Source organism: Phaseolus vulgaris, chromosome 6, assembly GCF_051622355.1.
Source record: "Phaseolus vulgaris cultivar YP4 chromosome 6, ASM5162235v1, whole genome shotgun sequence".
Lineage (NCBI taxonomy): Eukaryota > Viridiplantae > Streptophyta > Magnoliopsida > Fabales > Fabaceae > Phaseolus > Phaseolus vulgaris.
The window spans coordinates 16,714,886-16,734,030 of NC_143503.1; the positions used below are offsets into that span (position 1 = coordinate 16,714,886).

Consider the following 19,145-nt stretch of genomic DNA (forward strand, 5'->3'; position numbering starts at 1 on the left):
GGACGCATCAACGGTCAGCGTGGAGTGTCGCTAGCGCTTCCTTTTTTCAAATAGGCGCGCGCCTTCACTGTTTCTTCATCTTCTTCAATTGACTCTTAGACTTTCTGCGAACCCTCTCCCTGCGCTTCCATCCTTCTTCCAGCCTTTTACCTTCAAGACTCTTGCGATCATTCAAATGTATGGTTTTTCTTCTTCCTCAGTCCACTTAGGTTATTTTTACCGATTGCATTCATCTTTCTCTTTATCATGCATTCATCTTCTCTGTTTTCCCTCTCTCGACCCGCGCTAGGGTTTCTCGCGTTCTTGCTCTGATTTCTGCTTCTCCTCCTTCCTCTTTTCACCTGGGCATTTCTTTCTCCTTCCCCTTCTCTGTTTTCACCGAACCATTCATCATTCCCTCTTCTTCCATTCATTCTAACTTTTCGTTTTTTCTCCATTGCAGCTATCTCGCGATGGCTCGCTTGAAACAAACCGCTCGCATTATTGCCTCGTCTTCTGGTGCACAGCCTTCCGCAAGTGCGCCAGCTCCACCACCACCCGTTGCAACTTCCTATCACGACAACGCCAGGGTCTATAACTGGGCTCCCCTGGCGTTGCTCGTTGAAACCTCTACCTTGCTGCCGCAAGAGCACCTAAAGTCCCTCCTGAGCAGCGACCCGGATGAGCCCTCTTGCGCCATCGATCGGGAGAATGACTTCAACATCCGTGTCTGCATTCCTCCTCGAGGGATGCCCATCTGCGTGGACGATAGGGCCACCAATGGGGTGCCCTTCGTCTTCATCTACTCTGCCATCTTCAAAAGGTTGAAGCTACGCCTGCCCTTCACCTTTTTCGAGAAGGAGTTGATGATGGAGCTGAACGTCGCACCCTGCCAACTCCATCGAAATGCCTGGGCTTTCATCCGGGCATTTAAAATCCTCTGCAATTACTTTGGGCATAACGCCTCCGTGGACGTGTTCCTCTACTTCTTCGAGGCGAAGAACCCTGGGGACAGGTCCTGGGTGAGTCTGAATGGGGTTGCTGGACGGGTGCTCTTGGGCCTGTATCAGCAATCCTTCAAAGATTGGAAAGGCAGGTTCTACATGATATCTGCCACCCCACAAAGTCCAACACTGCTCGAGGGGTACCCCCTCTACTGGGTTCCCGTGGTCGAGTTCAAGAAACCCCGGGATCTTGAAACCATGGCCTCCTACGAGCGCGAGCTATGTGGGCTGTTCCTGGGGGCCAAGTACAGCTCTGCACTCCTCATCAAACATGAGTTTGATGTGGTGGCTCTGAAAAAATACATAGGTAGCTCTTCTTCCTCCCCCTCTTAGGATACTTGCACATTCTCATGCATGCTTGCATACATTTTGACTTACTTGCATAACTAGACCATCTAACTCTTCTTTTTCCTTTCGATGTAGATACAATGTTAGGGAAGGATAGGAGGAAAGCTTTGCTAGAGCTTGCCAAACTCCGGGGGGCCAAAGGGACTGGCTCCTCTTCTTCCACCACCGAGCCTATTGCAGCCCCTCCTCTCTCGGTCGCGCCAGCTGAAGGCCCCGAGCAAGGAAGGAAAAGAAGGAAGCTGGTGAAGGCCTTTCCTTCATCTGTTGCTGCTGCTGCTGCTCCCTCAACAGAAGAGGAGAGTTCTGGCTCTCCTCTTGTACACCGCAAGAGGAAACTGCCAACGGTTGAGGGGGCCTCATCTCTTCAACCTGGGGAGATCGAGGTTGTGGAGGTAGAGGAAGGTTCACCCCCTCCTCCTTCTACTCAACCTGCCCCAGAGCCCACGTGCCTTCCCTCTCCCCGCCAGCAGCCATCTCCAGCTCCTCGACCACCATCTCCCCCCCAGCAGGCCAATCTCGTGGTCAATCTGCTCCTCCTGCTGGGGGCGCTTCTGCTCATTCAGGGGGTCTCCCACCACCACTGCCAACCTCCGCTGCTAGTGCTGAATGTGGTGGATCCAGCTCGCGACCAAGCGTCTCTGGGGCTAGTCACGAGAACTTCAGCCGGGTCATCACCTTGGTTCGACAGCTCATCTGCAACCGAGAGCTCGTTGAATGGAGCGGAGATGAGGTGGATATGCACCTGGCTAGGCAGATGGTGCTCTCTTTGGAGTTTTCCACCCAGCACCGCAAGCAAATAGCCCTGGAGAAGAGGGTAAAGGAGCTTGAGCATGACAAGGAGTCACTGCAAAGTGACTTCGAAGCTGCTCAAGGGACCGTAGATCTGATGCGGGGCATGGTGGAAAAAGCTAGGAGGGAGTACCTAGCGCAGGTCCAAGAGACCATCAAGACTGAGATCTTGATGGGGCAAGCCGTCAATTCACTGGACTGCGAGGTGGTGCAACTGCGGGCCGAGGCCTCCTCCCTACGCCTACTGAACTCTCAATTAGTGGGGGAGCTCGAGTCCACCAAGGAAGCGGCCGCTACTGGGGAGAAGAAACTTGAGGAGGTGGTGGGCAAACTATCTGAAGCCAAGGGCCAATTGGAAGAAGCTGCTTCTTCCCTTGCTGCCCTTACCACCGAGAAAAATGCTGCAGAGGCCTCAAAGCAAAAACTAGAGGCTGAGAAAGCCGATCTTATGAACGTGGGTGCTGACGCCCTTACTAACGGATTCGAGCTGGCGCTCGAGCAGATCCGATGCGTTCTCCCAGATTTGGACCTCTCGCAATTCAGCATTTATCACGAAGTGGTAGATGGAAAGCTCACCCCTCCTCCTTGAGCTCTTCTCTTTTTTGTAAATTTATACTTCTGCATAACTTTTTGTACTTGGAATTTGTATAAAACTTGGTGTGAATACATACTCGTTTCAGCTATAAGCTTCTTCTCTTGTACTTTCTTGAGCTTCACCTTTCTTTATGCACACGACTAACTGTTGGCTAGCTTAGGTTTAGCGTGATCTTGTACTCTTTGATCTTGGCCTCTACTTTGATCGCGACTAACAACTTCCCTAGCTTTATCTTTAACAGCTCTTGTGCGCTGCTTTGTACCACTAGCCCATCACTGACGACTCATCAGTCATCGTTCTTTGGTCTTCACTTAGCTTTTCTGTCGCTCTAGCGCCCAGTGCATAGAGGACTTTGACATCGATCGCTCGAGGTGATGCCTTGTTTTGGGGAAAGAAAAGTGTTTCTCGCTAACCCCTCTTACCTTCCCCAAGGTCATCACCCTTTGGCGGATCGGGTCATTCATTCCCTGCCTCACTCCTGGGGTGAGAAGGGTTTCAAACTAAGAGCCTTACTGGGCCAATATTGGTGCATGCCAAGTGGGTAAGGACATTTGTCAAAATCTTTCCTTTCCCTCTCTTGGTCTTACTAGCAACCCTGGCTTTTCAAAACCCTGGTCGCCTGCACTCACACCTGGGGTGAGGAAGCCTTAGATCAGTGCCAGTACTCGCGCCTAGGGCGAGTAAGGCCTAACCGATCACCTGCACTTGCGCCTGGGGCAAGGAGGATTTTAACTTTAATACTTGCGCACACTTGGTATGCTGGAAATCTTTTCATTGGGTGGCCTCGTCAAAAACCCTCCTTAGGGAAAAGAGTGTCCCCTTGTCTGTTCAACTGTTTCCACTATATACAGAGCATATATCTTTAGCGCGAGAACGCAACTACTTTACAACTTAACTGAAGTAAAATTTTAAGTGGATGGCATTCCATGTTCTTGGGATTGCTCCTCCCTCCAGAGTTTCTAGCCGATAAGCTCCGTTCTCCAACGTCTCAACCACTCTGTACGGGCCTGTCCACTTTGGAGACAACTTGTTCCCCATCTCATTCTGATGCGCCTTTCTCATCACCAGATCACCTTCCTGGAAGCGCCTGAGCCTCACCTTAGAGTTGTGCCTCCGTTATACTCTTCTCTTTATAGCTTCAGCACTGACTCTGGCTTCTTCTCGCACTTCGTCCAGTAGGTCGAGATTCACCTTTCGCTCTTCATTGGACTCTTCAGCAATGAAATTCAAGAATCTGGGGGAGCTCTCCTGTATCTCCACGGGAATCATGGCGTCTGTCCCGTAGACAAGGCTGAAGGGTGTCTCATGGGTGCTGGACTGTGGGGTGGTATGATAAGACCATACGATTCTGGGGACCTCCTCTGCCCAGCCTCCTTTAGCCTTGTCTAGTCTCCGCTTCAGCCCCCTGAGCAGTACTCGGTTGGCCGACTCCACCTGCCCATTGGTTTGTGGGTGTTCCACTGAAGCGAAAACCTGCTGTATCTTTAACTCCTCACACATCTTCCTCAGCTGATGACTCGTGAACTGGGTGCCATTGTCGGAGACCAACCTCTTGGGTATTCCGAAGTGACAGACGATGTTCTTCCAGACAAAGTGCTCGACTTTCTGTGCGGTGATGTGTGCGATTGGCTCTGCCTCCACCCACTTGGTGAAGTACTCGATGGCCACGATGAGAAACTTCATCTGCCTTATCGCCAGGGGGAAAGGTCCTAGGATGTCGATCCCCCATGTGTGAAATGGCCACGGGCTATGGATGGACCTCAACTCCTCAGGAGGTGCCTTGTGCCAGTCTGCGTGAAGTTGACACTGTTTGCAACGCTGAGCGAACCTCACGCAGTCTTCCTTCAGCTTTGGCCAGTAGTACCCCGCGCGGAGTATCCTACTTGCCAAAGCGCGACCACCTACATGGCTTCCGCACACCCCCTCGTGCAGCTCAGACATGAGTGTGGTGCATTGCTCGCCGTGCACGCAGATCTGCTCAGGGTGAGAAAATCCAAATCTAAAGAGGTTTCCATCAATTAGAGTAAACTTACTCGAGCTCCTCTTTATCCTTTTTGCCTCTGCCACGTTAAGTGGGAGTACACCATCTTCTAGGTACAACTGGTACGGTGTTATCCACGTGTCGGGTTCCTTCACCGCGCCGACCTCCATTGACTCATCGATCCTCGACGGTCGCGCTCTCACCCTCGGTGCTTTCAACGTTTCTTGAGTCAACGACCGATGACCGATCGTTAGACGCTCCATTGATTTGTACACATGAAGTACCTGGTTGTCTGACACGAACGCTCGCGGTACCTTCAAGGTCTCCTGGATGACGGTCCTCTGCTTCCCCCCCTTGCCTGAGCTGGCCAGCTTGGCAAGCAGGTCTGCTCTGGCATTTTGCTCTCTTGGCACGTGCACCAATTCAAACTCAGTGAAGGACGTCTTCAGGAGCTGTACATATTCCAGGTAGGCTGCCATCTGGGGATCTATTGCCTGGAACTCCCCTGTAACCTGCCCGGTGACTAGCAAAGAGTCGCTTTTAGCCAGCAGGTTTCTTGCTCCCATTTCTCTTGCTAGCAACATTCCTGCGATCAGGGTTTCATACTCCGCCTGATTGTTGCTAGCCTTGAAGGCAAAGCGGAGGGACTGCTCGATCAGTACCCCGTTTGGGCCTTCCAAAATGACTCCAGCGCCGCTCCCCTGTTGATTAGAGGAGCCGTCCACCGATAACACCCATCGGAAATCTAAACCTTCTGTAGGTGTCGCGATCGACGACAGCTCGACCGCAAAGTCCGCGAACACCTGCCCCTTGATCGGTCCTCGGGGCTCGTACTGAATGTCAAACTCTGACAATTCGACCGCCCACTTGACCATCCTTCCTGCTACGTCAGGTTTCTTCAGCATGTTTTGGATGGGTAGATCCGTCATTACCACCACTGTGAAGCTGTGGAAGTAATGCCTGAGTCTTCTTGCTGAAAATACCACCGCCAGGGCAGCCTTCTCGAGGGCCTGGTACCTTGTTTCAGGGTCTTGCAGCACCTTACTCACGAAGTACACAGGCCTCTGGGCCTGATCTTGCTCTTGCACCAGGACTGAGCTGACTGCTCTCTCCGTCACAGCGAAGTATAGACGAAGAGGGATGCCTACCTGAGGTTTACGCAAGACTGGTGGGCTTGCCAGATACTCCTTCAGCTTGATGAAGGCCTCCTCGCACTCCTGTGTCCAAAGGAATTTGCTGTTGCGTTTAAGACACTGGAAGTACGGATGACCTTTCTCCCCTCCAGCGGACATAAACCGGGATAAGGCTGCCAAGCGACCGGTGAGTTGCTGCACCTCCTTCACCGTCGTCGGGCTCCTCATTGCCACGATCGCTGCGCACTTCTCTGGGTTAGCTTCGATTCCCCGCTCTGTTAAGAGGAAACCCAAGAACTTCCCAGCCTCCATGCCAAAAATACACTTCTCAGGGTTGAGCTTCAGCCTGTACTTGGCGATGGTGGTGAATAGTTCCTCCAGATCAGCTGCATGATGCTTCTTCTCTTGGGACGTGACCACCATGTCATCTACATATGCATGTACGTTCCTTCCCAGCATGGGCGAGAGCACCCTATCCATGAGTCGCTGGTAGGTAGCCCCCGCGTTCTTTAACCCGAATGGCATGACCTTGTAGCAATAGCAAGACCGTTCCGTCATGAACGCGGTCTTGCACTCATCCATGGGGTGCATCCTGATCTGGTTATACCCTAAGAAAGCATCCAAGAAGCTGAGTAGCTTCCCCCCTGATGCGCTATCCACCAGAGCATCTATACTGGGTAAGGGGTAAGAGTCTTTGGGGCATGCCTTGTTGAGGTCAGTGAAGTCCACACACATCCTCCACTTGCCATTTGACTTCTGCACCAGCACCACGTTCGCTAGCCACTCTGGGTACTGGATCTCCCTGATGTGCCCTGCAGCAAGGAGCTTTTGCGCTTCGTCGTGGATCACCTTCCTCTTTTCCTCGTTGAATTTCCTTCGCCTCTGTCGCACAGGTCGAACCTTAGGATCCATCGACAGACGATGGCAAAGGAAATCGGGGTCGATTCCTGGCATGTCAGACGCTGACCATGCAAAGGCACCCATGTGCTTCTCGATAACACCGACAATCAGCTTTCGCTCTTCTTCAACGAGAGATCCTCCCAACTTGAACTTTTTCCCCCTTATGTCCACTTCAACCCATCATTCAGCTGGGTGGGGCCTTCTCTCACTGGCGATGACCGCCCTCACGATCCCTGACTCGCGGGGAGTGATCGCGCCTTCCTCTTCTTCTTCAACCTGAGCTACCTGGGAGCCCCCCATCGTAGCGTTCTCCATCCTCCGAGCGCCATGCGTTCCCGTAACCACCGATCGCTCTTCGCGCACACCAGGTTGTGGTGTCGTGGTGACGTGACATACGCTTCTCTTCTGCTTGAGGCTGTTCTCATAACAGCGTCTAGCCTCAGCCTGATCCGACTTGATGGTTATTACGGTTCCCTCCATCGACGACAGCTTCAGCTTCATGTGCCTCGTTGGTATTGCGCCCAACCTATTGAGTGTTGGCCTTCCCAACAAAATGTTGTACGCAGAAGGGGCGTTCACCACCAAGTACTTTATCCTTTCGGTGCGGGCCGTCGTTCCATCAGTGAACGTTATCCTCAGCTCAATGTACCCCCGCACCTCCACCTGATCCCCAGCAAAGCCGTAAAGACACCCGGTATACGGCCTTAGTTGATCAGGGGACAACTGCAATTTGTTAAACGTCGGCCAGAACATGACGTCTGCCGAGCTTCCTTGATCTACGAGCACTCTGTGCACTCGTCTTCCTGCCGTGATGAGGGAAATGACCATAGGGTCGTTATCGTGCGGGATAACGTCCCGTAGGTCAGCTTTCCTTAAGACAATATCTACTTCAGGGTAATGGCTCTCGTCTACCGAGTCTACCGCCATAACCGATCGAGCGTACCTCCTTCTCTGTGACGCGGTGCATCCCCCACCAGAGAAGCCTCCCGCGATTGTTTGCACTTCCCCGTGCACAGGGACTTCATGCTGTTGTTCTCCAGCCTGGGATCTCGACGCGCGATCACCCTGCGGCTCGCGCAGGTAATCTGCTAGGAATCCGGATTTCACCAACTCTGCTAGTTGGTGTCCCAACGCCAAACAGGAGTGGAGTGTGTGGCCAAAGGCCTGGTGAAACTCACACCACTCATTCTTCTTCCTACCAAGTACCTTATCTATCTTCTCCGGTACCCGTAGTCTCGCTGCTACAGCAGGAAGGGCGATGAGATCCGCCAATCCCACCATGAAATTGTATCTTGGGGGTGCATTATTCTCCCTTGCACGCCCCCTGCCCTGGTCCTTGCTTGGGGGATAGGGACGAGGTTTTCCCTGCACCTTCTTCCCCTCCTTGGCCTCATGCACCCTTGCTTGCTGCTGCGGCTTCCCTTGCGCTCCACGCGGTCTTGGTGGTGCAGCACTTCCTCTTTTCTCAGAAACCTCTGTTTCTGCCACTATGTGCGCCACCGCGCGTCGTCGGATCTCTACAAAGGTGCTGGGATGGCTCCTGATGAGAGACTCACTGAAGGGACCAGGCAACACTCCCTTCTTAAACGCGTGCACCAGCATATCCTCATCCTTGCTGGGCAGTCTAACCACTTGTGCTCCAAAGCGGTTGAGGTAGTCCTTCAGCGACTCGCCTTGGTACTATCGTACATCGAACAAATCGTATGACACCATTGCGGGTGCTTTGTTAACGATGTACTGCTTAGTGAAAAGCTTTGAAAACTGAGGGAAGGACGTGATATGTCCTTCTGGTAGGCTTACGAACCATTCCATGGCGATTCCGCTTAGGGTGCTCATGAACATTTTGCAGTACATAGCGTCTGAGCCCCCAGACAACATCATCTGAGTGTGGAACGCTGTCAGATGTGCTTCTGGATCTTCCACCCCTGTGAATGACGCCTTTACTCCCACCAGGTTGGGAGGCACCATGGTTCCCATGACTTCAGGGGAGAATGGCATGGGGAACGATCTCTGAGGCGATGGCGGCCTCGCCACCCTTTCTTCAACCACGTGCTCCCTCTGTGCCTGCAACGTCCTTCTCAGCTCTTCATTGACACGATTCAGCTCATCGTTTCTGCTCTGCGACGCAGCCAACTCCGTCTGCATCTTTTCTTGTTCAGCTCTCGACGCTGCGACGTTATCCTGCAGCGTGCGCACCATCTCCAGGACCTGCGCCATTGTCACAGCTCCTTCGTCAGCAGATGGCGCAGGTGATGGCTGTCTGTTTCTTGGCATCTTTCCCAGCAAAGAACTTGGCAAAACTTTGGTAAGCTTCAAGAACTGTGGTGTATATGGGACCACGATTCACTCGGGCCCCACGGTGGGCGCCAAATGATCCTGCCGACAACTCGAGCGTGGAGGAATCGCTTCGCAGCTCTCTCTGCCCCGTCTACGCGACTGTGTTATCTGCAAAATCACCCTCGGAACCTTCTCTAGGATCTCCAAACGCGACCTGCAAAACACACAGACGGCGCCTCTAGCGGCCGTTTGCACTCCGACGATCAAGTTAGATCACAGGACCACCAAATGAGAAAAACTAGTAGTGTATGTGAAAACTCTTGCTCTCTGTTTTTTTCTCTCTCTCTGAATCTCCCCTAATTCTCTTTTATGCCTTTTCCTGTATCTAGGCCTAACAGAATTCTATTATGCCCCTCTGGCATGTGTCAGAACCCTGTTATGCTTTTCTGAGACAACGTACCTCCAGAATCAGTAGAGTGTGAGTGTCTGTGCGCGTCTCTGCGCTTGGCTGCGCTTGTCTGTACCTTTAGCGGTACGGAGTGCACCTTTATCTGGACCGCGCCCTTCTCAGATGATGACACGTGGAGGCATGCGACTCACATCTAACCATACGCGTGTCACTACTTGAAGGGCTCTAGCGCTTCTCTTTGTGCTAAGTTATTCCCTTGCGGAGTAACTTAGCATATTTCTTCCATCTGGGTAAACCGCATACTCTCAGGAGAACGCCAGGTGTGGCTGGTCTAGGCACACTCACCAAACGTTGCTCTCTGCGTAGACGGCTTACCCTTCACGGTGTCACGCACGTAATGGGTTGAGGGAATCACCAATCACTGACCGGTTTACTAGCTCCCTCAGGCCACTCTCGTGCACGATTCCCTGAGATGTGCTCATGCGAGGTCCGTGCGTAACGCTCTCGCTGGGAACCTCAGTCCCAGTTTAACTGCGTGTAACACGAGACCCCGATGACATTGCACCCGATGACTGATCAGTGCTCTATTGCTTCTCGCGTTCTGCCCTAGGCGTTCATCTGGGAACTGGTCTGTTGGTGGCCACTTGGTTACTGACCGCCGATCACCGCTCTGGGTGATCTGTCCCCTGACTTCTCTGCCGCCTGATCTGTTGGTGGTCACTTGGTTACTGACAACCGATCACGTTCACCCTGGTCTATCTGTCGCCTGGTCCACGTGTCACGCTGCGAATGGTCCACGTGGCTGTCTGCTGCTGACGTCATCGACTACCGATGACCGACCGGATCACCTATAATAATGAATTTCCATTTACTCATATATATAAATAATTTAGCATCCATTCTATAGGTAATTGGAATAAAATTTATCAGTAATCTGGAATTAAATAAAACTTAAAGATTTGATCACTTTGGTGATTACAAATCTATCATACAAATAATTCCATAAATAATATCATTAATTGAAATAAAATTTCATCATCCATAATTTGGAATTAAATAAAACATAAAGATTTGATCACTTTGGTGATTACAAATCTATCATACAAATAATTCCATAAATAATATCATTAATTGAAATAAAATTTCATCCATAATTTGGAATTAAATAAAACTTAAAGATTTGATCACTTTGGTGATTACAAATCTATCATACAAATAATTCCATAAATAATATCATTAATTGAAATAAAATTTCATCCATAATTTGGAATTAAATAAAACTTAAAGATCTGATCACTTTGGTGATTACAAATCCATCATACAAGTAATTCCAAAATGTCAATTTAAAATTAAGTACATAAAGCGGAAAAAATAATTTTCCATTCCTCACTTTCAGTCAATTAATTAAACTTTAATTTAATGAACATAATAAAATTTCATTAAAACTTTAATTAAACTTTAATTTAATGCAAATAAAATTACATTAAAACATAATAAAATTTCATTAAAACTTTAATTAAACTTTAATTTAATGCAAATAAAATTACATTAAAACATGATACATAAAACAGAAAATAATTTTTCGTTACTCACTTTTAAGTAATTAATTAAAGTTTAATTTAAATGTAAATTTAATTACATTATAACATAACCTAAATTACAGAAAAGTAACAATTGATTAAACTTTAATATGGGGTGCAGCAAATAATTCATGCATTTCATGATGGCAGAGAATAATTCATACATGGATTGACTAATTGGATTCTTTTCATGCATTTTATTATATTATATTATAATATAATATTAATAAAATTGACGTATTTCATTATTTTATATTTCTAATATAATATTAATAAAATTGATAACCTAAGGCACAGTAAATCAAATTTGCTTCTTTTTCATGAAGCAAAATTGCTTAAGGTGCAGGGATGCCGTTAACCACCCCTCTCAATGAGTCACCGTGCCGCAGCAGCAGTAGCCACCGTTCTGCGCATTTGGGTTCAAAAGGTTTTACGCCGTTAATGGCGTTAAATTAGGGTTCTTCAATTGGGATTAATTAAAATTAGGGTTCTTTAATTTTGATGGTTTAGGACAATTAGGGAACTATCATAGAGGAATGAAAACCTTAATTTATAAATCCTAATTTTAAAAATTAGGGTTTATGATTTTGGAAAAGCATTAATGGAGAATCACAACATGAGCAACGAGGCTCTGATACCACATGTAAGTCAAAAACTTGAATAAACGTAAATTGAACACATGCAATTATGTTCACAAATAGATCTTATCATATCATGACTCTCACACAATCATACGATCAAGAAGGAATAGACACACTTACCTTGATCCATGAGTGATCCTATTTGAGCAATTACTTTATCTCATTTGTCCCAATCTATCTCTTGCAATTCCGTTCTTGTCACACACTTTCGTGATGGTTAACAGTGAGACAACTATTATTTGCAGAGACAGAACCCTATAACCTTTAGTACCCAATCTCCATCAGATGTAGGTTTTCATTATGTATATCATCAGATATATATTTCTCACATTAACCAATGGGCCTTTAATTATATTATTATTATTAAATCATATTTGGGCCCAAAGCCCAAACTCTAAGTCATGTGAGTCACTTTATAGAAATTAATTTACATAATTTCTTACATCTTCACCATAACATATTCAACCATAGTTTATTAGGTTTTTTTTCTTCTTTTTCTATTTTGTACATATTTGATTCAATAGATTTAACATTACTTGAAGACATAGTTCTTTCTCCAATAAAAAATTCCCTCCCCACGAAACTGACATATTCAATGCCCACAAAATTCCTCAAAAAATTTCCCAAACCAAACCAGCAGCTCATTCAACTATAAAATTTCCAAACAAAAATATAAACCGCAACAACGATAAATTGAAAAAAAAACTGCAACATCATTTAAGTTCATTCAAATCCATATAAAAAATGAAACTTCTATTTAAATTTATCTTTACGCAATTTAAATCGAATCTTCGACGGAGAGAATACGCATGCATGAAGAGGGAACTAGAGCTGAAACTTAAATAAAGAAATAAAGAAATAAATAAATGATAGGAAGAAATAAAGAGAAGAGCAAGGTGGAAGGCAGAGAGAGAAGAAATAGAAGAGAACATGACATGTAGAGGGAGTGCCGATAAGAGGAAGCAGCAAAGTGGAGGGAGACAACGCAGGCGGAGGACAATTCATTACAATAATTCTAGTTACTCCATCTAATTCATTCTTTCACGTGCAAAAATTTCAAAATATTACAAACTATTATCAATACTTAAAACTAACTGCTATAACACTCACAACTTTCAGCTCCAAATGAAAATCCTTAGACGACCTCTGCACCACATCAACCAAACAAAGAAAAACACAAAAATTAAATAATCAATCTATTCTTAAAAACCAAACGTTGAACCAACAATGAACTCGTTAGAACCAACAATCAATTGACCTTTTAAATCAATAGTAGAGGTTAAGTTGCAAAGCACCAAAACCCCAACCAAGATTCAACCTCTTTTCGATTTCGAAGATTGAAACCAATTAGGTAGTCTCATTAGATAACTCACCACAACAACGAATAAATTGGTGCAACAATAAATGTGGACACGAAGAAATCGAGGTTAGAACAAGTGCTCGACAGGACAACCGCAATAGGAACAAATGAGGGTGGCCATAAACGAAGTAGCGTGGGTTCAAAGTGTGGTTGACCACTCTAATCTTCTGAAGTTATTGTTGTGTGACCATAGTGTGGATGAGGTCGTCTCTAATAGTGTCTGTGATTTGGCCCACATTATTTTTAGGTGGCTAATTCGTTGATTTCTTGTAGTGTTGACTTGTGTTTGAATTGTACAAAATTAAATACTATATCATATCTATAATATCATGTAACCTCATTGGAATAGATGTCAGCGATAAATTTGACATTTCGTTAACCCAACAAATTATTATTTAACATTGCATGAAACTTTTATTTATATTTTTTTAATTCAAATATTGAAACATACCTTAATAACTTAAAGAGAATGAATAAATATAACACTTTAGTAACTCAACAAATTATCATTTAAAAAATTTAAGTCTTGTTTTTATTAGTGTTGTTGTCTGTTCTTATTACTATTATTGGGGTCTGAACCTAAGCTTCCTTTGCTACCCAGATATTTAATGGTTAAGTTTATGCCAATCAAAAGCCCTGATAATTGGTCATGCTCACTCTTTTGTTTTCTTTATCTCTTCCCTGCTATCATTTAATGGAAGTATCATTAAAAGGCAAAAAGAAAGCACTACAAAGTTAAAAAACAATAACCCATTTAACTCACAGTTGTGACAACTTGAAAGAAAGAAAAAAACAAATGGTGAGTATGCAGTGTTTACTGAATGTACTGCTCATTTTCCTCATCTTCATCTTCATCTTTAATTAGTCACTATCCAATTACTGCGGTGATGTTGTGAAATTGCTTGCAGAACATCTGGATTAAAATGCCCTTCACCTTACTTAAATATACTTAAATAGACATATATGACGCTTAAACATGCTTCAGATATCATATTGCTTTGCTTTAAGTGATGTACCAAAATATTGGTTGACACTACCTTTTGGATTGACTAAAGCAAAAATTATATTCAATCAACATTTTTTTTTAAATTTTTGTGGTTATGATCGTTGTTGCTGCTATAAAAGGTTGTCAATGATTTTATTTAATACATTTTATTGCAACTTTTATACATGTATTAGTAACTAATCAATGGCATTAGAAATATTCATAGCTAATTCACTTTTATAATAACTTTATGACAATGTTTTTTAGACAACTTATTTTTGTTAGAAAATGACATTGGTATTCATCAGAAACTTTAATTTATCATCACAAAATTCGTTACTATTTATAACAACAACAAAATGTATTAAAAAGTATTTTTTAATGATTAATATATTTTAAACATTTGACTAAAACTAGAATTACGTTGGTACCATGTCAAAACTGACAGTGTACAATTTCAACGTTTGTTATGGCTTGTGGTAACAGACACTCAATTTCAACGTTAACACATACTAACAGCCATCGTTACATTTCTGTAATTCTGGTTGAATCACTTCTAAACTAGATTTTATTTATTTATTTTTTATTTTTAATAAAAAAAGTAAAATTACATTGATATGTACTGTAATTTGCGTCACTTTAAGTTAATTTTAAGATTTTAAAATATATAAACAGTTTTGTTAAATAATAAAAAAGAGTAGAAACGAATTAACATAAATTTGAATTAATATTTAAAAGCAACCATGGCCAAATAAATGTTTAAAAAAGTAATAGACTAACTTGACTAAACTAGTTTTACGTTAAGATGCAAAGGAAATACAAAAATTATTGATGAGTTATAAGTGTTTGACTAAGCTAAGGAAAAAAAAAGATGAAACATGGTAAACATAATTTGAATTATTTTAAGCTTACTAACAGTGTAAAATTACATTGGAATGTATTGTGATATGCGTTACTTTCAGTTAATTTTAAGATTTAAAAATATATTATGTTAAATAATAAATAAGAGTAGAAATGAATTAACATATATTTGAATTAATATTTAAAAGCAACCCTTGACCAAATAGGTTGACTAAAGTAGTTATACATTAAGATGGAAAGGGAAATAAAAAAATATTGATGAGTTATAAAAGATGCAAAGTATTAAGTGTGTATATAAGGAATGGGAAGGTAAGAATGATGAAGAGATAAGTTGATAAGAGTGAAAGCAGAGAAGCATAGAGAATAAAGAGAAAAGATGAAGGTTTTGGCTATGGTGATGTTTGTTATGGTTTATGGTTTGGCCATAACAAGATTGAGTGAAGGTCAAATGCCTGCTAGCTGTGATGAGTATAATCCATTATTTTCACCATGTGTGCCTTACTTGGTTAATCCAGACTTTGGGATTCCTAGTTCAAGGTGTTGTGCTGGAGCTGCTCAGGTGTTTGGAAAAGCCAATAATCCTGCAGCTATTCAAAAACTTTGTACTTGTCTAGTTGCCACTATGCCTAATTTGTCGTTTAAACCTGAGAAATTGACACAACTTCCAACAGCCTGCAAGATTAAACTTTCATTCCCTATTGATAAGTGCATAAAAGCTTGAACTTATTCAACTGCTCATACCATACATTCACACTTCAACGGTTAAGTTTGATGCATGTAAAACAAATAAATATTATCAAAGGAGGTATCAACTCTTTGCAATTACTATTATTATTAGTCTACAACTTTTTATTTATTTATTTATTTATGCATTTTGTGTGGATTAATTGTGGGATTAATTAAATTAAATAAAGTATTTTGGATGTTTTCACTTACATATAAAATCATATTTGAGGTAAAGATTACTAAGTTGGTACATAGTAGCTAACCAACAAAAGTAAGAGCTGAGAATACTTAAAAATTAAAAAACATATAACCTCAAACAAATCATAATCATATCTTGCATGTTTCCAAAGGCAGGAGGTTGGTTGTCGTTTGTTCCGAGTAGACCGTTTTAGAAAGGGAAGTGATACCCGTAGCCTGCATGGGTATCATGTTTTTTTTTTTTTTTTCTGTAAACAGGTTGGGATAAATATTAGTTGTGTGGCTATTTAATAAAACTAATAATATCTTGTAAAAGATAAATAAGAATAATAAAATAAATAAATATTTATGTTTGGTGGTGAAGGTTAAATAAGTTAACACTACAATAAAATTATTAAATAAAACTAATTTTAGTATCAAAATAATTAATTATTATATTAATTAAATTAAAGATCATCTTATAAATTATAAAATTATTATTATTTAAAATAGATTTTATTATTAATAAAAATTCATAAAATCATTTTTAAATTAGTGCAAAGTAATAATAAGAGGAATAATTATGAACAAAAGTGTGGAGAGTTAAAGAAAATAAAAGCCATTCTTAAATATGGTCTAATTGAAGTGATAGAAAAATATGAATCCAAATAAAAGCCATTCTTGTATATATTTTTCTCTTAATTTATATTTTTTTAATGATAAAATTATAAAAAAAATTTGACCTTCAGTAATTGATCCAAACCACACTATCTCAATATACTTGAAGTCAAAATAATAAATATAAATTACTATATAAAAGGTTGAATATAAAAGTCTGATGATAAAATATTTCCAAATCTATCTTTAACTATTAGTCTGATAAAACGAATTTGTTAAAATGTTGGTACTTTTGTTGCATCTGTAAACTAAATAAATTGTATTTATTTACCGCAAAAAATTCATAGATAATCACAAATTATTTACACAATGTTTTATAGATTTTTATCCATAAACACTATAATTTCATGTTTTTTTTTCATGATTATTATTATTAAATCCTTATTATAATTAAATTATGCTTTAAGAAATTCTATAAATAAAAAAATATCTTTAACCACCACACACTAGATAAACTTAGTGATTTTATTACAATTATTATTTTTTTATTATACTTTTTATTATTACTATGATTATTATCATTAATTTATTATTAATATTATATTATTATTATCAATAATAATATAATTATTATAAATGTTATTTAATTATTATTGATATTCTTATTAATTTATAAAAATTATATTATTAGAAATATTAATTATTACTACTAACATTAGTATTATAGAAATTCTTACTATTAATTATTATTATTATTATAAATATTAATTTTATTATTACTATTACTATTAATTTTATTATTAATATTTTATAGTAATAATATTATTTTTAATATTATTTTTATTTTTAATATTATTAAACTGTTGTATTTTGTAAGTAGAAATTTATATGTAATATGAAATGTATTTACGGATATATATTTTTGGATAATTTATCTAAAACGTAAAATTTGTATCTACCTTTGAATTTATTTATCAGAAGCTACAGATTTATGGGTAATAATTTTTATGTAGTACGGAATTTATATATATATATATATATATATATATATATATATATATTTAAATCTGGATATCTATGTAATAATTATGATAAATTTGAAATTTTTTGTAACACTATTTTAATGAATTAAAAGTATGAATTAATCGATAAAAAAACACTTAAATCCAAAGTTTTGAAAAATTACTAAAATCACTAAAAAACAAAAACTGATTTACCTACGGACCAAGCAAAAATTCGTAGGTAAATCAGTATTATCGACGGAATTTTCATGTAAAAAAATCGTATGTAATATTGACGTATGTAATTTACCTATGAAATATGACCCTATGGATAACAACAAAACGTAGGTAATACCCACGAACAGTAGTCCGTAGGTAAAATATACACACACATTACCCACCAACTGTATTTCATGGGTACATTCGTAGGTAATCGTACATCCATCAAAATGTCTATTCATGCATTTAAATGAATGCCTTTTTTAAAACATGTATAATTTAACATATCCAACACACATTTAATTTCAAATTCAAAACATAACATAATTGAAGTCTCCATACGAAAGATAACTTAATATAAAAATCAAGTCCAGATGGTTTTAATTTTAGCTTTTTTAAAGAATTCTGAGAGATTATAAATATAGAGTTATATGAAGCTACATGCTGCTTTCACAAATGAGGGAGATGATCAAAAGGATGTACTGCCTCTTTCATCACAATTATCCCCAAAATTACTAACCCTGTTAGATTAGAGGACTTTAGACCAATATCATTAGTTGGCAATTTTTACAAAATCATAGCAAAAATTCTAAATAGAAGACTGCAGAAAATCATGCAAGCTGTAAACTATTTATTTATTTTGGATCTGTATACTAAATAAATTGTATTTATTTACCGCAAAAAATTCATAGATAATCACAAATTATCTACAAAATGTTTTATAGATTTTTATCTATAAACACTATAATTTCATGTTTTTTTTCATGATTATTATTATTAAATCCTTATTATAATTAAATTATGCTGTAAGAAATTCTATAAATAAATAAAAAATCTTTAACCACCACACTAGATAAACTTAGTGATTATATTACAATTATTATTTTTTTATTATAATTTTTATTATTACTATGGTTATTATCATTGATTTAATATTAATAATTATAATATTATCATATTATTATTAAATTATTATTATTACTTGTTGAGATTGTTTTTTAACGAAACTTCATGCTTCGAAAGGAAGGAAATGAAGAATGATACTAACCAATGATTTCACATGCTCGGTGAGTTTTGGTTTGACAACAAGTCAACCAACCAAAACAGTTTTCAATCTTTTCAAAAACACCTAAGTATAAAACAATCGGTTGTTTCGACAAAACAACAGGTTGTTTTTCACTTAGTTTGAAAAACACTTTAAACTTAAAAGATTTGAAAACACTTAAGCTTTAGATTCAAAAAAGACTGGATTACAGGGATAAACTACCCCAGATCCTACTCTAAAACACAACAGCAACTTCAAGCAACTCAGCCTTCCATCAAACGCTAGGATTTGGATTCTTCAAAGCTTTTGATCACACTTGATTCAACAGCTATAAGTAATTGGATGTTGGCTGGTGCATACAAGAGAACCTGTAGAAGTGGAAGGGTTTGTTGGTGTATAGGTTGTTGGCAACGAAGCATTGAGCAATCTTATTCGGGGATAAAATTGTTGCACCAGTAGAATTATAAACTGACTCAAAGGTCCAGAGGTGAGTTTGAGTATGCATAACAGGTACACT

General features: G+C 40.6%; 1 protein-coding gene across 1 annotated transcript; it reads left to right on the forward strand.

Annotated features, from left to right (window-relative positions):
* Positions 1-15,218: 15,218 nt before the first annotated feature.
* LOC137833370 (non-specific lipid-transfer protein D, cotyledon-specific isoform) lies at positions 15,219-15,563 on the forward strand. The gene has a single exon (XM_068641720.2). The coding sequence runs from the start codon at positions 15,219-15,221 to the stop codon at positions 15,561-15,563; it is 345 nt and encodes a 114-aa protein (XP_068497821.2).
* Positions 15,564-19,145: the final 3,582 nt, after the last annotated feature.